Genomic DNA, 24,289 nt, shown 5'->3' on the forward strand with positions numbered 1-24,289 from the left:
CAGAAAAATAAATAATAAATTTAAATTTAAAAATTAACCAGGTGTAGTGGCACATGCCTGTGGTCCCAGCTACTTGGGAAGCTGAGGCAGGAGGATCACCTGAGTCCAGGAGGTCAAGGCTGCAGTGAGCTGTGATTGTGCCACTACACTGTATTCCAGCCTGGGCAACAGAGAGAGACTCCGTCTCCCCCCGCAAAAAAACACAAAACAAAAAAATACGAACAGCATCAATCTCCCTTTTCTACCCAATTAAGCTACCCTATATTTGCCCTACAAGAGTAGTCACTCTTCAGTAGTTTGTATTGTTCATCAAAAGAAAAACTGCTCAAAGAGGGGCATGACCCCCAGGGGAAAGGGACGGTACCTTCAGGATGGAGACATTGGCAATTCGATCCAAAGGGCTCATGAGATCTGCCTCAATGAATAAATCCTTTTTTCCAGGAAGCTGAAGGAGACACAATATGTTGGGTCACTCACAGGTCACACGAGCTTCCGCAGCTGAGAAGTGGCCCAGCCACCCATCTAACAGAAACAGTCTCTGAGGTGGGAGGGCACTAAGTATTGTCTAGCCCGTCACCTTATTTATTATCTGTATCCACAGTTGACACTTCTCTGTATATTTACCTATTTTGCCTTCTCGTTTTCTGTACCAGTGGGAAGAAGACATCCCACCTTCTTTCTCAGGTTAACTCCTTGTCACTCAACCCTTCTGCTCACCTGTGACCTTGGTCTGCACCTCACTCCCCTTCCCTGCTGCCTCCTCCACTCTGGCTCCCAACCACCCCTGGTCTCCTGCTGAACAAAGCCAAACACAACAGAACCCCACCTTGCATTTTTCTCCTAAGTACAAAATAAAATAGCACACGTTCACTGCAGAAAACTTAGCAAACCCAGGACAGTTCTCACCCCATCACCCTTCCACTCCCCTACCCCACAATCCGTGTCATACGATTCCTGCACCACCACTCCTGACACCGATCTCAATGTCTGTTCAGAGGAAGGAGAGGTCACAGTTAGTGACAGGGAGGGGAAAGTCACTGGGAGTTTCCTCTCACCCAGGCCTTCACAAATGAGTAGGGTGTTGACATGGATGGATGAAGAGGACAGTCCAGCAAAGATCAGAGAGAGAGCATAGGCTGTGTAGTAAGGGGACGATTTTGCCCTCCAAGGGACATTTGGCAATGTCCAGACACATTTTTGGTTATCTGACTCAGGGTAGGGGTTTTACTGGCATCTTGTGGGTAGAGGCCAGGGATGCTGCTAGACATCCAACAATGCACAGGCCAGCCCCCACCACAAAGAATGATCCAGCCCAAAAAGTCAACAGTATAGAGGGCAGGAAATCTTTTTTTTAAAATCTTATTTGTTGTTTTGTTTTGTTTGTTTGTTTTTTGAGATGAAGTCTCCCTCTGACACCCAGGCTGGAGTGCAGTGGCGTGATCTCGGCTCACTGCAACCTCCGCCTCCCGGATTCAAGCAATTCTCTGCCTCAGCCTCCCGAGTAGCTGAGATTACAGGTGCCCGCCACCACACCCGGCTAATTTTTGTATTTTTAGTAGAGATGGTGTTTCACCATCTTGGCCAGGCTGGTCTTGAACTCCTGACCTCGTGATCCACCTGCCTCGGCCTCCCAAAGTGCTGGGATTACAGGTGTGAGCCACTGCTCCTGGCCTGTTTTTTTTTTTTTTTTTTTAAAGATAGATTCTTACTCTGTCGCCCAGGCTGGAGTGCAGTGGCACGACCTCAGCTCACTGCAACCTCTGCCTCCCAGGGTCAAGCAATTCTCCTGTCTCAGCCTCCCGAGTAGCTGGGATTATAGGCGCATGCCACCATACCTGGCTAATTTTTGTATTTTTAGTAGACATGGAATTTTGTCATGTTGGCCAGGGTGTTCTCGAACCCCTGACCTCCTCAGGTGATCCACCTGCCACAGCCTCCCAAACTGTTGGGATTACAGGTGTGAGCCACCACGTTTGGCCTTTTTAAATGTTTATTTATTTTTTAGTTTCCCAAACTCAAAATGGTCAACAGAGGGTAGGAAATCTTGAGGTAGGTGAATGGTGAAAAATAGACCAAAATAGTTGGTTAGAATTGAGCAGGAAGGACTCCAAATGCCAGCTTAGGGGAGTGTGGCCTTGATCCTCTAATTAACAGAGAAAAATAAAGCTTTTGTGTATTGAAGCATTCCAATCAGCTGGAAATGTCAGAGGAATCTGAAGACCAGAGAAAGAGGAGGCAGGGAGTCCACTTAGGGAGTTAATAAAACCATCCACAGAGTGCAAGCATGTGGCAATGAAAGAGGCCTGATTTAGGCTGGTGGTGGTGTGAGCAAAAATAGATTAAGAGATACATGGAATGTGTAATATAATTTTTTTTTGAGATGGAGTATCGCTTTTGTTGCCCAGGCTGGAGTGCAATGACGTGATCTCAGCTCACCGCAACCTCCACCTCCTGGGTTCAAGCAATTCTCCTGCCTCAGCCTCTTGAGTAGCTGGGATTACAAGCATGGGCCACTATGCCCAGCTAATTTTGTATTTTTAATAGAGATGGGGTTTCTCCATGTTGGTCAGGCTGGTCTCGAACTCCCAACCTCAGGTGATCTGCCTGCCTTGGCCTCCCAAAGTGCTGGGATTACAGGCATGAGCCACCGCACCCAGCCTAATTTTTTTTTAATACTTGAAAGAAATTAACAGTGTTAGTAGTGTTTATAACTTATGGTAGGGCTATAAGTAGTTTTTTTTTCCTTTTTACTTTCCTTGATCTTCTTACATTTTCTATAATGTGCAAGTGTTATTTTATAATCACCATAAAAAAGTTATGTGTAAAGAAGTATCCACGGAACTCAGCAACTGGTTCAGTTAAGTATCAGGGTGAAGGAGAGGCAAAGATGATTCTGATATTTCAAGCTGAATAGCAGTGCACATTAACAAAAATTAAGTCAGAAGTTAGTTAGGAGAGGACGTTATTGCCTGGAAATCCACTTTGGCCATGCTGAATCACCCAGTGGGCTCAAGTTTCTCTTCTTGGTCTCCTCTACTTGATCTCACCTGAACTAGTGGCTTTAACTAGCACCTCTTTTCAATTCTTCAGACATTTGTTGCAAGTCTTTTATGTGCATGTCACTGTGCAAGCACTAAGTATTAAAGAGAAATAGGCCGGGAGTGGTAGCTCAAGCCTATAATCCCAGCACTTTGGGAGGCTGGGACGGGCAGATTACCTGAGGTCAGGAGTTTGAGACCAGCCTGGCCAACATGGTGAAACCCTATCTCTACTAAAAATACAAACATTAGCCAGGTGGGCTAGCGTGCGCCTGTAATCCCAACTACTGGGGAGGCTGAGGCAGAAGAATCGCCTGAACCCGGGAGGTGGAGGTTGCAGTTAGCCAAGATCGCGCCACTGCACTCCAGCCTGGGCAACGGAGTGAGACTGTGTCTCAAAAAAATAAATAAAATAAAATAGAAATAAAATCTGGTCTAAGATGCCCTGCAGTTCTCATCTTGATCCATCTTCCTTCCAGTCCTCACAATGCAGCTGCAGTTCTACATTTCTATCTGCTGGATGTTACAAGCTGTATTTCTTACGGGCATCTTAACTTCCCCCATCCAAACCCAAACAAATCAACTTCCCCCATCAAACCTGTTCCTTTTTCTAATTATTTTTCTCATTTCTATTCAATGTTAATACAACAAATATTTATTAAGCACATGGTGTGTGCTTGACTCTAAGCTAGGTACTCACTAGGTAGTGTTGAAAAAAACAAACATGATCCCTGCCTGCCTTCCAGTCTAATGAGGAATACAGACATAAAATGAATAACTAAATGATTACACAAGTAATCCATTAAAATCACAGTGGCAGTATTATTTTCCTAATAACCCAGGTTAAAAATCTCACTCATTTTTGCTTCTCCTTCAACATTTATAACCAATCAGTAAGTCTTTGAGTTTTCTTTCACCATAACTTAAAAATCCATCACTTTCCTTCATTCCCACTGCTACCAATTTTGTGTGGGCCTTTATTTCTTGTCTGATCTACGGTCTCCTAACTGGCCTTCTTGTTGCCCATTTACGCCACCACACACATCACTATTAGAATCATCAAGTATTGTCTCATGCCACAAATGGAAAAAAAATTTTTTTCAGTGGCTACTGTGTAACTGCTGATGGGTGTCTTCCCTTACATGCCTTGTCTTTCCCTGGTTTGCCAACTTTGCTCCTACCAATCTATCTGCCTGGAGCATGCTTAGTCTCCAAAGAAAATATGCTTATTACTCACACTCACCTCCTTGAAGCTCCTAGATCATCACCCCAGCTAGAAACGATCACTTACTGTGAACTCTTCGGGTACACTAGCTCTATCACTCATTTACCACCTGTGTGTGATAATTTGTGCTTCATACAGCTCCTACTGGAGTGGTAAGATCCCTAATGGCAAAGATGTCTTAACCATCTTTCCGTCCCTAGGGATGCCTGGCACTAATGGTGTCTCCCTTGCCTGTATGCGGGGTTGGGGGGTGATTTCCATTAACTCTCTGGCCAGGTTCCAAACAGCTCTTACTACTCCCTGGATTCATTCTGGACCTGCTGGGGAAGCTCCAAGGACAATACCAGGGGCCAAGAACAAGATCAAAGGGGCACGGCAAGGAAGAAATGTGCATCCAATGAGTGCTAAACTGTAGATGCGATAAAGGCGCCAGGCAAGCACTGACCTGCTCCAGCAGATAGATGAGCTGGTCTCGAGCCAGCCTCTTCAGCATGGAGAAGTCAGGCAGCTCAGGGGCGTCTGGCCGATGGGGAAAAGCCATTGCAGCGGTCACCTGCGCCGCGGGGTGGAAGGACGCCCTTCGCTCTGAGAAGGCCGGCCGCAGCCCAGGGAAGCGCAAGGGGGGCTATCCTTCAGGCCTGGGCACCGACTTCCAGAGACCCCAGAGGGGCCCTCGCTCCTCAGCAGCACTCCAGGAATGAATGGCCACCTCCAGGCAAGAGAGCTACTACCTCGGAGCAGCCTTGTCTCAGACCTGCAGCCACCGTGTCTCGACCCTCCCTCCCTGATCCACTCTGCCCGTCAGCAGGATTCCGGTCTACACCCCGCAGAGACTCCGCAGCGTACGGGGAGAACCCCGCCTTCTGCCAGAAAAAGAAGCGACTTCCTAGATCTCCCGGAAGTCCCTTTCGCTCCCAGCGCTTCGCGTACCAGGAAGGGGACGGCGTCCTGAAAGGGACATTTGAAAAACGGAGGCAACGCGTCTATTAATTGGGTGGCGGCGCCTGGGGTCGCAGCACTCCAGAGGCTGAGGTGGGAGAATCGCTCGAGTCAGGGAGGCGGAGGTTGCAGTGAACTGCGATCGCGCTACTGCACCCCAGCCTGGGCAACAAAGCTAGACCTTGCCTCAAAAAAAAAAAAAAAAAAAAAAAAAAAAAAAGACATAATGAATGCATCAGGCTAGCTAACAATACCTCAACTCTGATCAATCATACCATCATATCATTTCCTGGTGAGATGCATAGGAAATACAGAGCATCACCTATTGCCAAAAATTGAACCTAATCAAGCCTCAAGATCTAACTACCAGTTTATAGGCTGTATAGAGATTAGCAGGAATATGTTAAGACACCGAAGGTATGAAATCAACCATATCCAAAATGTAGGAAATTATATGGGACAAATGATCTGTCGTCTTCAAAAAAATGGCAAAGTGGGAAATGTGGGAGGGGAAAACACTTCAGAATAAAAGAGATTTAAGAGATGTATCAACAAAATGTTTCAATGTGTGGATCTTTTTTGGATAATAATTCAAAGATAACTGATTTAAGGAATTACTAAAACTTTTCGGGTATTGTATTTCTTTTCTTCTCTTTTTTTTCCTGACAGAGTCTCGCCCTTTTGCCTAGTGGAGGAGCTCGGCTCACTGCAAGCTCCGCGCAACAACCCCCCTGCCGCCCCAGGTTCAAGAGATTCTCCTGCCTCAGTCTCCCGAGTAGACTGGGATTACAGGCGAGTGCCACCATGCCCGGCTAATTTTTGTATTTTTGGTAGAGACAGGGTTTCACTATGTTGGCCAGGCTGATCTTGAACTCCTGACCTCAAGTGATCCGCCTGCCTTGGCCTCCCAAAGTGCTGGGATTACAGGCGTGAGCCACAACGTTGGGCCAGGTATTGTATTTCTATATTATTATTTTTTGTATTTCTATGTCATACAGGCTTGTATTTCTGTTAAAAACAAGTCCTTATCTCTTTGAGATACATACTGAAGTTTTTACAGGTGAAATAATTTGGCCAGGAGTAATGGTTCATGTCTGTAATTCCCACCACTTTGGGAGGTCCAGGTCAGGGTCGGGGGGTTGCTTGAGGCCAGGAGTTTCAGATAAGATTGGTCAACTACAACACATAAAAAATAGCCATGCATGGTGGTGGGCACCTTTAGTCTCAATACTTGGGAGGCTGAGGCAGGAGGATCACTTGAGCCCAGGAGTTTGAGGCTGCAGTGCGCTACGATCATGCTACAGCACCCCAGCCTGGGCAACAGAGTGAGACACCGTTTGTTTTTTCTTTTCTTTTCTTTTTTTTTTTTTTTTGAGACAAGGTCTGGCTTTATCTATCACCCAGGCTGGAGTGCAGTGATATGTTCTGTCTCTTTTTTTTTTGAGATGGAGTTTCGCTCTTGTTGCTCAGGCTGGAGTGCAATGGCACGATCTCAGCTCACTGCAACCTCCACCTCCCAGGTTCAAGCGATTCTCCTGCTGCAGCCTCCTGAGTAGCTGGGATTACAGGCATGTGCCACGCACCCAGCTAATTTTGTATTTTTAGTAGAGACAGAGTTTCTCCATGTTGGTCAGGCTGGTCTCGAACTCCTGACCTCAGGTGATCTTACCGCCTCAGTCTCCCAAAGTGCTGGGATTGTAGGCATGAGCCGCCATGCCTGGCCCGATATGTCTCTTAAAAAATAAAAAAAAATACTAAAATATGTTTGGGATTTGCTTTAAAATAACCCAGGGGGAGATGTAGGAACACTCAGGAAAAAGATTGGGCCAGGCACGGTGGCTCACGCCTGTGAACCCAGACCGAGGCAGGTGGATTGCTTGAGCCCAGGAGTTCAAGACCAGCCTAGGCAACATAGCAAGACCCCCATGTCTATAAAAAAATTAAAAAATGATTGGCCATTTGTTAATTGTTAAAGCTGATGGGTACATGGGGGTTTATTGCATTTTAGTATTCTACGTCTTTATTTAGAGATGGAGTGTTGCTCTGTTGCCCAGGTTGGAGTGCAGAGGCATAGTCATAGCTCACAGCAGCTTTGAGCTCCTGGGCTCAAGTGATCCTCCCACCTCAGCCCCCCAGATAGCTGGAATACAGGCACATGCCACTTTGCTGAACTTCTCCCTACGTTTCTATGTTTGAAAAGCTGTATAATACAAGGCTAAGCAAAAAACAAAAAACACGCTATGCTCACACTGGACTTTGAGAGCTCATATGGTATTTTATGCTGAGCCTTTCTTCCCACTAACCCCCTTAGATTGAATCTTGGCTGCAGTGGGAGATGGAGGTTGCCCTAAAGTGGTGGGATTTACTCCCACTGCTGCTTAAAGAAGATGAGTGAAGCATTACATTACACTCCTTCTTTCCCCCCCCCCGGAATCTCACTCTGTTGCCCAGGCTGAAGGGCAGTGGTGCTATCTTGGCTAACTGCAACCTCCGCCTCCCAGGCTCGTGCGATTCTCCTGTCTCAGTCTCTGGAGCAGCTGGAGTTACAGGCATGCGCCAGCACTCCCAGCTAATTTTTGTAGTTTTGGTAGAGATGAGGTTTCTCCATGTTGGCCAGGCTGGTCTCGAATCCTGACCTCAGGTGATCCACCTGCCTCAGCCTCCCAAAGTGCTGGGCTTACAGGCGTGAGCCACCACGCCCAGCCTTATTTTTATTTTTATCCCGTGACATTTTTTATCCGATAACTTTTTCTTCCTAAGTTTTTTCCATAACTTTTTTTTTTTTTTTTGAGATGGAGTCTTGCTCTGTCACCCAGGCTGGAGTGCAATGGTGCATCTGGGCTCACTACAACCTCCACCTCCCGGGTTCAAGCAATTCTGCTGCCTCAGCCTCCTGAGTAGCTGGGACTACAGGCACGCACCACCATGCCCAGCTAATTTTTTGTATTTTTAGTAGAGACAGGGTTTTGCCATGTTGGCCAGGCTGGTTTCGAACTCCTGACCTCAGGTGATCCGCTCACCTCGGCCTCCCAAAATTCTGGGCTTACAGGAGCGAGCCACCACGCCGGGCCTAGTTCCCTGCTTTTGGATGACAGTAATCTTCATCTCATCTGCACCTGTTTCCCCCATTGGACACTTCTCCAGGTTTTGCTGACAGTGGCCTGCTTTTATTTAATTTTTATGACATGACTTTTTTTTTAAATCCCATAGCTTTTCATAAAACTTTTTTTGGAATAATTTTTTTTTCATAACTTTTTCCACAACTTTTTTCCCACAATTTTTTTCCTCAGCCTTTTTTCATAACATTTTTTATCCCATAATGTAACTTTTTAAAAATCCCATAACTTTTTAATCTCATAACTTTTTTTTTTTTTTTTTTTTTGAGACGGAGTCTGACTCTGTTGCCGAGGCTGGAGTGCAGTGGTGCGATCTCGGCTCACTGCAACCTCCACCTTCTGGGTTCCAGCAGTTCTCCTGCCTGAGCCTCCCAAGTAGCTGGGACTACAGGGGTGTGCCACCATGCCTGGCTAATTTTTTATATTTTTAGCAGAGACGGGTTTCACCGTGTTAGCCAGGATGGTGTTGATCTCCTGACCTCGTGATCTGCCCGCCTCGGCCTCCCAAAGTGCTGGGATTACAGGCGTGAGCCACCGTGCAGAACATCTCATAACTTTTTTAATCCCATTACTTTTTTTAATCCCATAACCTTTTCAGTTTGTGTTCTTTTAATAAACACTTGCATAGTTATATTACAATTTTGTAAAAATAAAAACATTATCCCATGCCAAGTGTGCCCAGCATTTGCACAATCTCGATACCTTTAATACTATGGTTTTCAAGACACACAAAATAAAATTTTAAGTCAAAAACAGCACTTTGCAACAATAACTTATTACATTACAGTAACATCACAGCAGTATTTGATAATGACACTTTAGGCAAAAGTCTTTCAGTATTTCCATTATAAATTCTATTTACAAGAATTCGTAAATAGGTAAAAGTTATTCTAAGAAAACTTGACAAATAAAACTTTGGACTGGAATTGGCATTTCTTTCTCTACTTTTCCTTCTCCAGTTTCTTTCTTTTAAGCTACAGTATTCATATTTTAAAATGTTTTATTTCAAAACATTAAAATAACAGTTACATTTTTTAATAGTTATACTATTATAAAATGACTCCTCAAGATAAAGTTTTAAATAAATTATATTCTGGATAGGGCTGATTTACATTTTGAAACTTTCTAAAAATCAGCTTTGGTTTTAAAATTGATTTTTTTTCATTTCTGGAAAACCTATCAGGTTTAATCAAATACTTTAAAAATGATTATCATATATTGCAATCTTTTTTTTTTTTTTTTTTTTTTTTTAGAGACGGAGTCTCACTCTTTTGCCCAGGCCAGACTGCAGTGGCACTATCTCGGCTCACTGCAAGCTCGGCCTCCTGGGTTCATGCCATTCTCCTGCCTCAGCCTCCCTAGTAGCTGGGACTACAGGTGCCCGCCACCGCGCCTGGCTAATTTTTTATATTTTTTAATAGAGACGGGGTTTCACCATGTTAGCCAGGATGGTCTCGATCTCCTGACCTCGTGATCCGCCCACCTCGGCCTCCCACAGTGCTGGGATTACAGGCACGAGCCGCTGCACCTGGCCCATGCCTGGCCTATTTTTATAGAGACAGGGTCTCACCGTGTTGCCCAGGCTGGTCTCAGACTCCTGGACTCAAGTGATCCACCCACCTTGGCCTCCCAAACTGCTGGCATTACGACTGTGAGCCACTGTGCCTGGCCTATTTTTATAGAGATGAGGGGGGGTCTTGCCATGTTGCCAAGGCTGGTCTTGAACTGCTGGCTTCAAGCCATCTTCCAGCTTTGGCCTCCCAACGTGCTGGGATTACAGGCGTGAGCTACTGTGTGTGGTCTAAAGTCTATTGATAACATTTGGAGTGATACTTATTAAAAAATAAAAAAGTTTTATAGGTATTTGTGTTAGCTTTTTTATTGTTGTATAACAAAATACCACAAGCATAATGGCTGAAAATAACACATATCTCACAGCTGGGCACAGTTTAGCTGGGTCCTCTCCTTAGGGTTTCACAGCACTATAATCCAGGTGTCAGCTGGATAATCAAAGGGCCAACTGGGGAAAAAGACTGACTTCCAAGCTCCTTCAGTGTGTTTGGCAGAATTCATCTTTAACTGTAGGACTGAGGTCTGTTTCCTTGATGACCTTTGGCTCTGAGTTGGGAGCTGCTCTCACCTAGGGACTGCCTGAAGCTCCTTGTTGCCTGGCTTATCTGTGGACTGTCTTACAACATGGCAGCTTGCTTCTTTAAAGCCAGCAAGGGCTTCTCCAGTCTGCTAAGATGGTATCTTATATAGAACATAACACAGGAGTGACATCCCATTGCTTTTGCTATATTCTTTTGGTTAGAAACAAGTCAGGTCTCCCATCCCAGCACTTTGGGAGGCCGAGGCAGACAGATCACTTGAGGTCAACCGTTTGAGACTAGCCTGGCCAACATGGTGAAACCCCATCTCTACTAAACATGTACAAACAAAATTAGCCAGGCGTGGTGGCTAATCCCACCAACTGTAATCCCAGCTACTAGGGAGGCTGAGGCAGGATAATCACTTGAACCTGGGAGGTGGAGGCTGCAGTGAACTGAGATCGCGCCACTGCACTCCAGCCTGGGTGACAAAGTGAGATTCCATCTCAACAACAACAACAACAAGAAACAAGTCAGGTCTTGCCTACACTCAAAACGAGGGGAGTGTATAAGGTGTAACATGGGGAATGTGTGGAGATCACGGGACCCACTTTAGAATTCTGCCTACTATAGTATGCTAATGATCTCTAATAGATGTCTAATAATCAGCAGAGAATATTTTCAGTTTTATCTTCATTGAGTACCTTTTCTAGATTGATAACTAATGAAACATTATTTTTACATTAATTACATTTCCTTAGCTTTCTTGTGAGGGTTTAGAAGTCAGTCTATACATTTATCCTGGGCTGTATTTTTTTTGTGGGCTTTCTAGGGTGTGATGTGAGTACACAGAGTTTACACATACCTCACTGAAACTGTTTTTTTCTTTGCAGCACTGTAAGGGCTGTGGTAATGTAGGCTGGGAGCGGTGGCTCACACCTGTAATCCTAGCACTCTGGAAGGCCAAGGCAGGTAGATCACTTGAGGCCAAGAGTTCGAGACCAGCCGGGCCAACATTGTGAAACCCCCGTCTCTACTAAAAATACAAAAATTAACTGGGCATGGTGGTGCATGCCTGTAATCCCAGTTACTCGGGAGGCTGAGGCAGGAGAATAGCTTGAATCAGGGAGTTGGAGGTTGCAGTGAGCCAAGATCACGCCACTGCACTCCATCCTGGCGACAGAGCGAGACTCCATCTCAGAAAAGCAAAGAAGTCTTCCGTTTGCACAAAGGGAAAGTAAAAAATTGTTTCAATTAACCAGAAGTCTGTAACGAGGTTAAGTAAGGGCTAAATGTTGTCGTTTCTTGTTTATCATTAGGAACACGTGATGATGGTAGTGCTGGTGTTGAGGGTGACTGGGCTCAGAAACGATCATAGGTGCGCCTAGGTTTTGAGGCCTAATTTTCTAGTTTCTAGAAATGAGGTTAGAAACAAGTGTTCTGATCTAAATCTCCCTTGGCTATTACTGTTAATATGGTTTGCATCTAGAATGACACAGAAACTCATTACCCATATCTTTTCTATGGCAGTGAGGAAAACAGAGTAAGTTCATGAACATAGGGATTTAGCCTTGGGTAACGAGGAAGGGTATGAAGCAAGGTTGCTGACATTTCTTTTTTTTTTTTTTTTTTTTTTTATTTTTATTTTTTTTATTTTTATTTTTTATTATACTTTAAGTTTTAGGGTACATGTGCACATTGTGCAGGTTAGTTACATATGTATACATGTGCCATGCTGGTGCGCTGCACCCACTAACTCGTCATCTAGCATTAGGTATATCTCCCAATGCTATCCCTCCCCCCTCCCCCCTCCCCACCACAGTCCCCAGAGTATGATATTCCCCTTCCTGTGTCCATGTGATCTCATTGTTCAGTTCCCACCTATGAGTGAGGTTGCTGACATTTCTAAATGTCTGGAATCCGATTTGAGGCTGGGCACAGTGGCTCATACCTGTAATTCCAGCACTTTGGGAGGCCCAGGTGGGAGGATTGCTCGAGCCCAGCAGTTTGAAACCAGCCTGGGTAACATGGCAAGACACCATCTCTGCAAAAAATACAAAACATTAGCCAGGTATGGTGGTGTGCACCTATGATCCCAGCTACTGAAGGGGCTGAGGTGGGAGGATCCCTTGAACCCAGGAAGTTGAGGCTGCAGTGAGTCATGTTCACACCACTGCAGTCCAGCCTGGGTCACAGAGCGAGACCCTGTCTCAAACAATAAATAATCAACCCGATTGTGGCCGATGAAAAATTTGGCAGTTTGATTTGGAGCTCATGGAAACTTCCTCAAGTTCATGATTAATCTTTTCCCATATTTTGAATTTCTAGGACAAGGAGACTGGCTTTCACAGAGGTGCGGGTTGGGTTCAGTTTTCTTCAGAAGAACTTCAGAATGCACTACAACAGGAAAATCATATTCTAGATGGAGTCAAGTCAATCTGTTTGTATACCAGATACCTATGATATACATGCAGCTACTATCTGATTATGTATCAATTAAATAGATCATAAATGTGGAACGATGGGGACTTTGAGAGATTTGTAACTGAAGCTGCCTTCATGCTCGTTAGAACGGTGGGGTGGAAGAGTTCCCAGTTTTAAAGGAGAAGTACAAGAAGACCTGTAATTGTTAGCAAGATATACAGAACACAGTGGACATAGAAGCGCACTTCTCAAGTCAGGTAAGCTGGGGCTGAAATCTTGCCTTTCCCACTTATTATGTGATCTTGGGCCAGATTGATTTATATTTTATTTTTTAATTTATTTGTTTTCGTTGAGACTGGGCCTTTCTATGCTGCAGGTTAGTTTTGAACTCCTAGCCTCAAGCTGTCCTCTTGCCTCAGCCTCCCACAGTGCTGGGGTTATAGGACTGAGCCACTGTGACTTGCCCAATTTACAATTTTTAATGGAGGGTGAGGGAGTCATAAGAACAACAAAGATGGTAAAGGGAGTTTGAGGAGAAAACAAATAAAAGAACAAGGTGCAAATAAAAACTGCCTGAGTTCTTTTCACCGACTCCCTCATAAAAAGGCGATTTTCAGATCGAATGTTTTTGCAGACATTGCCTTTCCTTCCTTACAGTGCTTATTTTTTTCCAGCTCCAGGTTCAAGCTCAAAGGCCTAAAGTTTTGCAAACATCTGGTGAAGAGGAAGATTTTTGAGACTCTCCCAGCCTATTACATAAAGGAAACATAACCGAGAATTTTGTCTAAAGGTTTTCATTTGAAACAAAGCCACATTAAATTAATGTGGCTTTTCCCCACTCCAAATTAAAACACAGCGCAACAGGGGCCACATTTATTGGGCAGGACAGTTCCAATATGTGAACATCCTCCTCCTCACTGCCGTTGGGGTGACTTGACTCATAAGCAGGTGTTCTTACACAAAATGTTAACCCGAACTGCTAGTGTCACACAAAAGGAAGTGGTCTTGACTGTGTATGTGGGCCAGCATGTTCTACACATGCTGAAAGGTGGGAGAAGCACAAATACAACCCACTCTTTAAAAAAACTAAATAATTCAAAGTAAAATTTTCTATCCCCGCCCCCTCCCCACCCTTGCCTTCTCCAATAATAAAAAGTAGAATCCAGATTTGGTTTGTATCCTGACCATTCACAAAGTGTCGTGCCACAGCACTTGCATCATTAGGGTTATGGATGATCACAGTTCATTTGCTTTGAAGAGACGTGTGTCTGCGCCTTCCTCCTCTTCTTGCCTTCATGCTCATGTTCTCTGGGGCAGCTGCTGAGGGTCTTTGAGGGCCACCATGCTGTCTGGCTTCTTCCAAAAATGTGTCCAAATCAAAAGAATCTTCCTCAAACTGAACTGGTCCTTCTCAGCCTCTCGGCCTCTCTGTCTATGGTCTGAAAAACTCCTTTTTGGGAACAAATCTAGGGAACAAGAGAAAAAGACTATGAACTACTTTATTTTCACTGGTGTAAACACTGAAACAGAGTTGTATGGCTTGATACCTGTTGGTCTTTCTTCTGGCTTCTAGGTCATGACCATACATATCCTTGTCCAGATTTTTACCGGACCTATAAATACTCTGGGCCATATCTTTATTTACCACCTCTCCAGGCTTGATCGTAAACATTATAAATTTTGTCTTCTCCACCTGCAAATCCACTGTCCATACCCTGTAGAAAAGTGGATGACATTAAATGAAAATATAAACACCAATTATTAAAAGATGAATCTGACAACATTCACGTGAAGAGTAAACTCTTGCTAATTTGTAGCTCAAATTTTCCACAACCTGAACTGCAAATTGTAAAAAAGTCTTCATTGGACTGGGTGTGGTGATTTAGGCCTGTAATCCCAGCACTTTGGGAGGCTGAAGAGGGCGGCTCACTTGAGGTCAGGAGTTCAAGACCAGCCTGGCCAACATGGAGAAAGCCGGGTTGGTCTCCCCACACGCGGAATCGCCCCCGGTCCTTGGGGTTGGGGCTGCCGCCTCTGGCTCCTTCTGGGCCAAGGCCACCGGGTGAGCCAGGTGCTGGCAGCACACCCTTTGCTCTTTCAGCTGCCCACGTAGCTGTGCCTGCTGCTCCTCCTCGGCACTGACTAAAGCCGAGTTTAAAAAGGCCACCTGCAGGCAAGACGTATGCATTCTTGTAGGGGGATACACAGGACAAATGTGGCAGGGAGGGGGAGAGGAGGTCTTCCTTTGGGGCCTCAGAGGGTGCACCTGTGGGTCACAGGTGAAATGATGTCTGATCACTGGCTCCCAGGGAAGGCACGAGGGTCCAGAGAAATCAGAGGGCAGGAAACAAAGAGCAAAAGGGGGTCTGGGAGGGACCACAGAGGGAGGCAGCAAAGGTGGGGTGGTGGGAGTCAGGCTCACCATGGCCTCCCGGCTCTTCAGGTCCTCCAAGATGCTTGGCATGGGCTGAGGCGCCTCCTCCTCCTCCTTACTGCCCAGTTCATCGCCTGTGAGGGGTGGCCAGAGGGGTCCTCAGACAACCCAACAAGGGAGGTACAGTGGGCTATCTCTGTCCCCACCCTCACTGTGTAACCCTGGGCCTGCCCCTTCCCAGAGAGGAATGAGCAGCTGTTCTCTATTTTCATTTTTTTTTTTCTAAGAGCCAATGTCTCGCTATGTTGCCCAGGCACAGTCCCACTAGCCATCGGTGCGGGAGTTCTGAACTGGATCCCATCCTTAGGCAACCTGGTGGTCCCCGCTCCCAGGAGGTCACCATATTGATGCCAAACTTAGTGCAGACACCCGGTCAGCATAATGACCAGCTGTCTTAAAGGTCTCTTCCATCTCCTCAATCCTACACTGCTAACAGTCCCCCTTTCCTCCTGGGGCTCTCTCCTCTTCCTCTGAGTGGTGTCCCGTACCTTCCCCAGGGAGAGCCATGAGGCTCATCTGGGACTGTAGCTGCTGGTTCTGCTGGCTGGTAGCTTCCAGGCGCTCCTAAGGGGCCAGGAAAGAGAATGAGAAGGCACAGAGGTTGGCAGGTCGTCCCCCTCGGGGTCCCGTCCTCAGTAACTCCCTTGCCTGAGTTTCCTTGAGCTCTTGGCGGGCCATCTCGGCCACTGCTTTGCCCTGAGCTTCCTGCTGCTGCAGCTGGTCCATGAGCCGGGTCTGCAGCAGTAACTGCCTGTGCAGCACCTCCTTCTCAGAGGTCAGCTGCTGATAGGCTGCCACCTGCTGCTGATAAGTGGCCACGTACTGCTGCAGGTGACCTAGGTACTGGTCTCGCTGTCGCTGCAGACTCTGAGCCTCTTGGCTCTCCAGCTCCACCTGCAGGAAGTCCCTGGGCATGAGGGCAGCTGGTGGCTGGCTTCCAGATTCTGGGCCCATTAATAGGGTAAGAGGGCACTGTGGGGCTCTGTCACCTGCCCAGGTCCCTGGCCCCTTGCTCCAGGCCTAAGAGACTGCCCCTACTTGCCTAGAGCCCCATGCCTCCTTCCCCAGCCTCAAATCTCACACCCTTTTCTCACCATTTAAACTGCAGGCCACAGACTGGAGGAAAAGCAGAGGGAGCCAACCACCATCTGCTAAGTGTGCTACATGCCTAATGTTTCCACGTATTATCTCATTTAACCCTCAGCACCTCTGTGAAGAAAAAGCTCACTTCCTTTTTAAGTGAAATAAACTGAGACTTAGAGATGCAAAGTAGTTCAATGGTGAGCCATGGAGCCGAGGCCGGAATTCAGTTTGAATCTAAGGAGGCTCTTATACCACTGCCTCTTTCCCTATGACTGGGGGGCTCCATGCCTCTAGCTGGGATGATGACGTCCAGATCTGGGAGAAGCCCAGGGCTACCCACCTCTAAAAGTCAGAGGGCAGGAAGCAAGAAACAATCACAGCACTGCCCTGGAGGGTGTTGGGGTCACCTGTCCCCCAGGCTAGAGCTGCCTCTGGCCTTGCACCTCCCTTCCCCAGAGACTGGTGCCCGCCTCCTAGCCCTTCTTGGATGGGGCGGGGGTTACCATCTGCTTCACCTTGGCCAGCTGCTCCTCGAGCTGGTGATTCTGGGAGAGCGCGTGGCTGACGGTGGTGCGGTCTTTCTGCACGGAGGACCTGCCCGTCTCCCCCTGCTCCTCCCGGAGCTCTGCTTTCCACTCCCGCAGCCTCTGCTCCTGCTGCCGGTTCAGGTGACTCGAGCCCTCATTGGCTTCCACTTGGGCTTGGAGCTGTCCTGCCAGACTCTCCAGCGTCTTCCGCAGGTGCTTGATCTCTGCTTGCAGCTGCTGCTCCACCTCCACGGGTCCTGCTGGGGGCTCCAGGTGTAGGGGTTCAGCTGAGAAAGGAAGCAGACAATAAGGGCCCCTGGATTCTCAAAAAACCCTCCTCTTGGTGCACAGTTCCTCTCAGGCTCCCCAAACTTGGCCTCCCTGCTAATGATTCCTTGCACCCGGGTGGTAGCCAATCTTCCAAGCCGCTTTTAGATAGCACTGTGGGTGGCTGACAATCAGCACTCCTCCCTCTTTGCTGATGGGGACACTGAGGCTCATGGAGATGATAAGACTTGCCATGTCCCCACCTCTTTCCCTGTGCCTCAAAGCCCTTCCATTTACCCACCTCCCTGGGGCATTCTAAGCCACCCCCACAGCCCTCTGATGCCAGTCCTGCTTCGAGGTCACCCCAGCCCCAGCTCACCCATCTGGTTCTTCGTTCAATGGTGAGCAGTGGAGCTGAGCTTGTCTCCAGCTCCTCTACCTGACGCATGTCATGCTTCTTCTCCTCCTTCAATGTGTGAACCTGCCCAAAATACAGGGGGAAAGGGCCCTGGAGAGAGGGGCTGGTGGCTGGACAGGCTACCATCTCCCTCTCTGCCCCCACCTCCACAAAGCCCAGACCCATGACCACCTCTGGCTGTGCTCCTCCCATTGCACAGATGGTCAGAACGATCAAGTGACCTCTCTAAGGCGGGGACTGAAGCGTCAGGTCTCACCTGCTCCAACATCTCCTGCATCCTCTGCCACACATGGCGTGCTCTCCATGGAGATACTCAGCGTACTCGTCTCTCCATTTGTAGATATTGCAGCCACTCCATCACCTGCGAGAATTGACACAGAAGTTAGGAAGGGCTGTCACTGGTCCTCACATACTCCTGGCCACCTGGGGTCATCTTCCTTCCACGTCCCTCCCTCTGCAAAGCCTCACGTGCCCCAGGTATGCTACCAGCTGTGCCCGCTCTTCCATGGCCTGCTGTAACTGCTGGTTAGCATCCAGGGCTTTGCAGCATCTAGACAACTGGATGGTGAAACAGGAGAAATTTCGATCTGGGAAGCCCGGACTGTTCCACCCAGTGCCTTTAAAAGGGCTAGGGCTAGGCTCAATGTACAACTCAGTCAATAAAGTCTCTGTCAAATTGCTTTGCTTTAGATACAAAAAATTGAATAATTTTAAAGAGATCTCAGGCTGGGCATGGCGGCTCATGCCTGTAATCCCAAAATTTTGGGAGGCTGAGGCGGGTGGATTCCTTGAGCTCAGGAGTTCCAGACCAGCCTGGGCAACATGGCGAAGCCCCGTCTCTACAAATACAAAAATTAGCCAGGTGCAGTGGCACGCACCTGTAGTCCCAGCTACTTGAGAGTCTGAGGCAGGAGAATAGCTTGAGCCTGGGAGGTGGAGGTTGCAGTGAGCTGAGACAGCACCACCGCACTCCAGCCTGGGTCACAGAGCGAGACCTCATCTCAAAAAAAAAAAAAAAAAAAGATCACAACTCTATTACCAGGAAATAGTGAAAGTGTTGGCTTGAACCTCAGAAGGAAATAAACAGACTCATGAGCTAGACATATAAATGTAATCTATAAAATAATGGTTTTCATCCATGATGCTTTATGAAAAAAAATTTTAAGCCCTAACCTTGAGATTCTGATTCCCCAGGTCTATGGCAGGGCCTCAATTTGTAGATTTTTAGCATTCTCTAGAGGATTCTATGGCAGGAGAAGAACAAGGACTCAAATTTTTCAGCTCTTGGCTGGAGCGTCCCCATACCTGGCATGATCCCTAGGCCATGGCCCCAGCTGGATGGGGTTCTCACCACCCCAGGGCTGCAGTAATCCCTCCAGGTGTTCAAGAACCTCTGGCATACGCCAGGTAGAAAAATGTGTTTCCTTCTGTAGGTCCAAAGCCAGGGATACCATATGTTCTGTATTGATATGAAACAATGACTTGCAATTAAAACATATCAATCTGCTTCCTACTCCTACCCTCCATCCAATGTGTTTTATTTTTATGAGTTAAATAAGAAAACGAGTGGCAACCAGAGATTTTGTCTAAAAAGTATATCTACAGGTATCAGTTCTCATCCAGCCTGATCTCATCCAATATCATATATATTCTCTTACATGTAAAGTTTCAGAAAAGTATCTTCACAATGTAAGACTCAGGCACACTAGGAGTTCTATAATAAAACACCAAGTAGATCAGAATGTCCAAACTTACTAGAGAAGAAAAGTGGAATCATTGGCTATATTTTCAAATTGCATTCAACAGGAAATTTAAGTTTTGAGTATTTTCCACCTTGAACCTGGGAAGTGGAGGTTGTGGTGAGCTGAGATGGCGCCATTGCCCTCCAGCCTGGGCAACAAGAGCAAAACTCTGCCTCAAAAAAAAAAAAAAAAAAAAAAATTACTCAGAAAAAAGGAATGATTTCTAACAGAAAGTGGGCAATGGAGACACGGGAACTTCCCACAAGAATAAAAATGGCCAATAAGCATATGAAAAACATTAAAAAGCACTAGAAATCAAAGAAATGTCATGAAAACAATGAGATTTTCTGCTTAAAGACCAGCAAAGATGACAAATAGAAGGGGAAACCTGGAGCTCTGTCTCTGTTGGTGGGAGTATAAACTGAACCAATTTTCCTACAGGATAATTTGAACATTTCTATTAAAAACCCTAAAACTGTTTTATGTTATTTTCCTCCAGAAATTCTTCTTCTATGAATTCAGTCCAAAAATGCTTGCTCAAGTCTATTAAAAATGTATATAGAAAGAATTTCACCTCTGGGGTGGCAACGATTCACTTAATATACAGCCAGCTATTAAAAATGATGATGCCAGGATATATTTCTGCCATAGAAACATGCCCAAAATATAGTAAGTGACAAAAGACTATATATTATGATTCTACTTTTTAAAATGTTTATATGCACACAAAAGTGTAAAAAGCAACAAACCAGAATGTTTTGAGTGGCAAAATTAAAAATTTTTCTTTATATTTTGTCATCCAAATTATTACAAAAAGAATGTGATTTCCTTTATAATCAGGGAGAAGTGTTATTTTCATTTATTTATATTTATATATTTTTTCTTTTTCTTCTTTTTTCTCCTGTATGTTTTCCACGTAGGCTAGAGAGCTTGAATCTCTGCCTCTTGAGGTCAGTCAGCCCATTTTCGGGACGTGCAGTACACAAAGCTGCCCCATCTTCCTTTTATTTTTCATTTTTATTTTATTTATTTATTTTTTGTTTTGAGACAGAATCTCGCTCTGTTGCCCAGGCTGGAGTGCAGTGGCATGATCTCGGCTCACTGCAACCTCCACCTCCCAGGTTCAAGCGATTCTCCTGCCTCAGCCTCCCTAGTAGCTGGGATGACAGATGCCCGCCACCATGCCTGGCTAATTTTTTTTATTTTTAGTAATGACGGGGTTTCACCATGTTGGCCAGGCTGGTCATGAACTCCTGAGCTCAGGTGATCCATCTGCCTAGTCCTCCCAAAGTGCTGGTATTACAGGCGTGAGCCACCACGTCCAGCTGAGAGTTTTTTTTTTTTTTCATTATACTTTAAGTTTTAGGGTACATGTGCACAACGTGCAGGTCTGTTACATATGTATACCTGTGCCATGTTGGTGTGCTGCACCCAGTAACTCGTCATTTAACATCACGTGTATCTCCTAATGCTATCCCTTTTTTTCTCCTCCCTGCCCTTCCCCCTCATTGTAGCCAGCAGCAGCTCCAAACTTCACTGCTGCTGGGGAGGAAGTAGTAGAGGGGAAGGAGGGAGGGAGGAGATGGGGGGCACCAGGGGGACCCTGACCCTCTCCCATGACATTTCCTGCCACCCGCAGCAACAGTGTGGTGTGTCTGGGTGATCCCAGGCCTGCCACAGAACAGAAACAATGGCTAGAAAAGATGGATATCTCAGTGGTGATCAAGGTGGAAGGATGACTGAGGACGAGGTGTCTCTCTGCATCCCAATCCCCTGACTTCACATAGAACCAGAGCACTGAGGCACACCTGACTGCCCAGGAAAGGGACCTTGAGTTCAGAAACTCAAATGTTGCATTTAAAATCAAAGACTTTAGGATGAAATTTCTCACGCACTGCATTGTGGACTGGGATTCACGGTGTCATGGATGGGGCACCTCCCAGTGCTGGGTTTTGTGTGCAGCACTTTGTATCCATTCTCTCTGACCTCCCAACAGCCCACTGAAGGAGACATTACCACCCTCATTTCACAGCGGGGTCAGAGGCCACAGGGAGGTCATGTGGGAGGAGGAGAAGCAGGTACCTCAGTCTGAGGTTGGGACCTCCCCCCATGACTCTGAGGTCAGTGCTGAGGAGCTCCCTAAGAGGCAGGGACCAGAGCTGGAGGAGTGGAGACCGTCACAGACCCTTCAGGGGCTGCTGTGCCATTGCTGGAACCTTCTCTATGGAGAGTACTAAGTACCTCTACCTGTAGCACTTTCCCTGGCTGGAATCCTGCAATTGTCACAGTGGTCTGAGATCCAAGAAGGCAGGGCAGGAGCATTGTGTCCCCTTCCCAGCAGGTGCAAGGGAGGCTGGGGGGTGAGGCACAAGCCCGTGGGAGGGTGAGGGGCAGGACGGGTGCATGGTGAGCCTCTGTTGACTGCTTGCTGCGTCAGCTGGAAGGTCAGGACCCAATGGCTATTACAGGTTACAATTACAGAAGTATTTTGGATTTCGGATTTTTTCAGATTTTGGAATTCGAAAATCTGAAATAGAAAATGCTCCAATGAGCATTTCCTTTGAACCTGGCCTTCGAACATCATGTCGGCACTCAAACAGTTTTGGATTTTGATTTTCAGATGAGGGATGCTGTATTATCTTCTGAATGAGGCCACTCATTTAGGAAAGCCAAGAGTTTGGGGACATGCAGCTGCAGGCCAAAGAGGTGATTTCTGAGGTGCCTTCCAGTGCAGAAGGGCCTACAAAGTGGTTTAAGCCAAGCCACAAAATAGGAAACCCAATATTTAGCTAATGGAACACTGATATAACCTGCTCAAGATGTCTGTCTCTACTAATTCAGATGGAGCCAAGCCAATGCATTCTTATTATTTTAAAAAGGCACCAGTCCGTCTGCAAAAGCACTGAATTGTATCACGCATCATCAGTGGTGGTTTTTTACGGATATGAAGAAGGGGTTTTCACAATACATCGCACGACACACTATCTTCCAAATCTCTAAACGTTTCTCTCCCCAGCCTGATCTTCTCCAGTTGTCCAAATCACTCCCTCTTTTCTCTTGTCTCCAAAACTCAAAGCCATGTTCTGACTTTCTGTATCCTGCCCTCCCCTACTTGGACCACCTGAGAAGGCCCCCGGTTCCCCAGGGTGTCCCCTCCTCCCCTCCTGGGATCCCCCATCTTTCCTCAAATGGACCAGTTTGGCCTCTGTTAGTTTCTCCAGCTCTGCATCTCAACCTTTCTCCCTTCACTACAGAATAATGTCCAGGAGGCCAAGAGCCCACAAACCAGGGACCCTCCCTTTCCAGAAGGGAGGAGAGAGGTGACTACAAATATTTGGTTATGATTTTCTTCGCTGCCATGCCTGTTTCCATGGGCAATGCTGAGCCCCAGTCCTGGCAGAGCTCAGAACCAGGCTCTCAAGAGCTGGGGCAAGTGGGGCCTAGGGAGCCTCTGGGTTGAGGATCTTGCACCCCACTCTGCAGCTGCCCTGTCCCAACCTCTGTCCCTTCCTTCCTGTGTCCCCAGGCCTGCTCTGCCCTGTCCTGCCTCAGCCTGCCCAGGAAGGCCTCTGCTTGAGGCCCCCAGGAGGCTCACCCCAGAGCAGGCATTATGATGGGGACTGCCACATCCCACCTGCAGAGTCTGCCTGGGGCTTTGAACCAGCCAGGAAGCTCGTGTGGACAGGGCTGGCCCCGGGCCTAGTGGTGGGGGAGGCAGGTCAAGTCTGAGCCCTCCCCAGTGCTGCCCCCATCCCCAGGCCTGGCTTCCTCTGGCACCCAGTCCTGCAGGTCCCACCCACCCTGTGCTCTGCCAGGTCAGGGGACTGCTGCTATGGCATTAGAGGGTCAGAGCCGCAGAGGGCCCTGGAATTGATTAGCCGAGTCCACCTCCCATGCCTCAGGATGGGGATGTTAAGGCCTAAAGCGAGTCAGGGACCCTCATCATAAAAGAGCACATAATTTTGGACAGAATGAGCTAGAACCCTGGTCTCTGAATTTCCACGCTAGTGTTTTCCCCATAACACATAGGGATTCCATCATTTCTAGCTGGGCTCATTGGCTCATGCCTGTAATCCAAACACTTTTAGAGGCTGAGGTAGGAGAATTGTTTGAGACCAGGAGCTTGAGAAAAGCCTGGGCAGCAGTTTGAGACCCTGTCTCTATAAAACATCAAAAAATTAGCCAGGCGTGGTGGTACACATCTGTAGTCTCAGCTACTTGGGAGCCTGAGGCAGGGAGATTGCTTGAGCCCAGGACTTCGAGGCTGCAGTGAGCTGTGATTGAGCCACTGCACTCCAGCCTGGGTGACAGAGCAAGACCATGTCTCTAAAACGATAATAATAGTAATTTCTAAACTATGGAGGTGGGTAAGGGTGGGTATTGTCGAAATTAATGGAATTGAAAGTGTTGATTGTGGGTTCTCCTATGGTTATTTGCATTTTAAGTGGAACATAAAGATCAAAACATCTTGACACACAGGCAAATCCACGGAGACAGAAAGCAGATGAGTGGCAACCGGCGCCTGGGGAAGGTGCGGAATTGGAAGTGACTGCTTCATGGGTACGGGGTTTCTTTTGGAGTGATGAAGACATTCTGCAGTGATTAGTGGTGATGGTTACACAGCACTGTGAGTGTACTTAATGCCACTGAATCATACACTTGAAAATGGTTGAAGTGGTAAGTTTTATGTTTCATGTATTTCACCACAATTAAAAAAGAAAGCTCCCGGACTCAAATACATAAAACCTGTATAGAAAAAGGTCTCACTGCTGGGAGTCTGTTTTGCTTCTTTCCTTCTCTCTCTGTGCCTCCTTCACCCAGTCTAAGAGGGGAGCTACACGCAGTGTAGAGAGTGACTGAGAATCCACTCCAGGACAGCATCCCAAGAAACAAGACAGAACCAAATGATAAAAGGAGTTGTTTCTGGAAAAACATCCTGGAATAGGGGAGGCAGCACAGGTCAAGCCACAGGGGAGGGTCTGTGAC

The 24,289-nt window shown here is 46.8% G+C and overlaps 1 protein-coding gene, 1 long non-coding RNA gene and 1 pseudogene across 6 annotated transcripts in view; 1 reads left to right on the forward strand and 2 right to left on the reverse strand.

The window, feature by feature from the left end:
- VPS33B (VPS33B late endosome and lysosome associated) overlaps nt 1-5,197 on the reverse strand; it is a 23,932-nt gene extending 18,735 nt beyond the window's left edge. The window contains exons 1-2 of one of the 4 annotated variants that reach the window (XM_003807704.5): nt 4,709-5,197; nt 365-445 (exon numbers count right to left, since the gene is read on the reverse strand). In XM_003807704.5, the coding sequence (XP_003807752.1) occupies nt 365-445; nt 4,709-4,804 (177 nt within the window). In that variant the 5' untranslated portion in view covers nt 4,805-5,197. The remainder of the gene's footprint in view (nt 1-364; nt 446-4,708) is intronic. The other 3 variants (XM_003807706.6, XM_055098807.1, XM_063596938.1) reach the window with 3 other exon arrangements.
- On the forward strand, nt 5,178-13,996 carry LOC103784290 (uncharacterized). Of its 2 annotated transcripts, none has more exons than XR_008621177.2 (4): nt 5,178-5,295; nt 5,872-6,153; nt 12,737-13,089; nt 13,507-13,996. It is a non-coding gene; the product is annotated as an uncharacterized LOC103784290 (long non-coding RNA). The 2 variants fall into 2 exon arrangements; XR_008621178.2 differs by lacking the exon at nt 5,178-5,295 and adding an exon at nt 5,387-5,619.
- Nucleotides 13,997-14,780: 784 nt separating this feature from the next.
- LOC100984365 (golgin subfamily A member 2-like) lies at nt 14,781-21,673 on the reverse strand (annotated as a pseudogene).
- Between the last annotated feature and the right edge of the window lie 2,616 nt (nt 21,674-24,289).

This window comes from Pan paniscus, chromosome 16, assembly GCF_029289425.2.
Source record: "Pan paniscus chromosome 16, NHGRI_mPanPan1-v2.0_pri, whole genome shotgun sequence".
In the NCBI taxonomy this organism is placed as follows: Eukaryota; Metazoa; Chordata; class Mammalia; order Primates; family Hominidae; genus Pan; species Pan paniscus.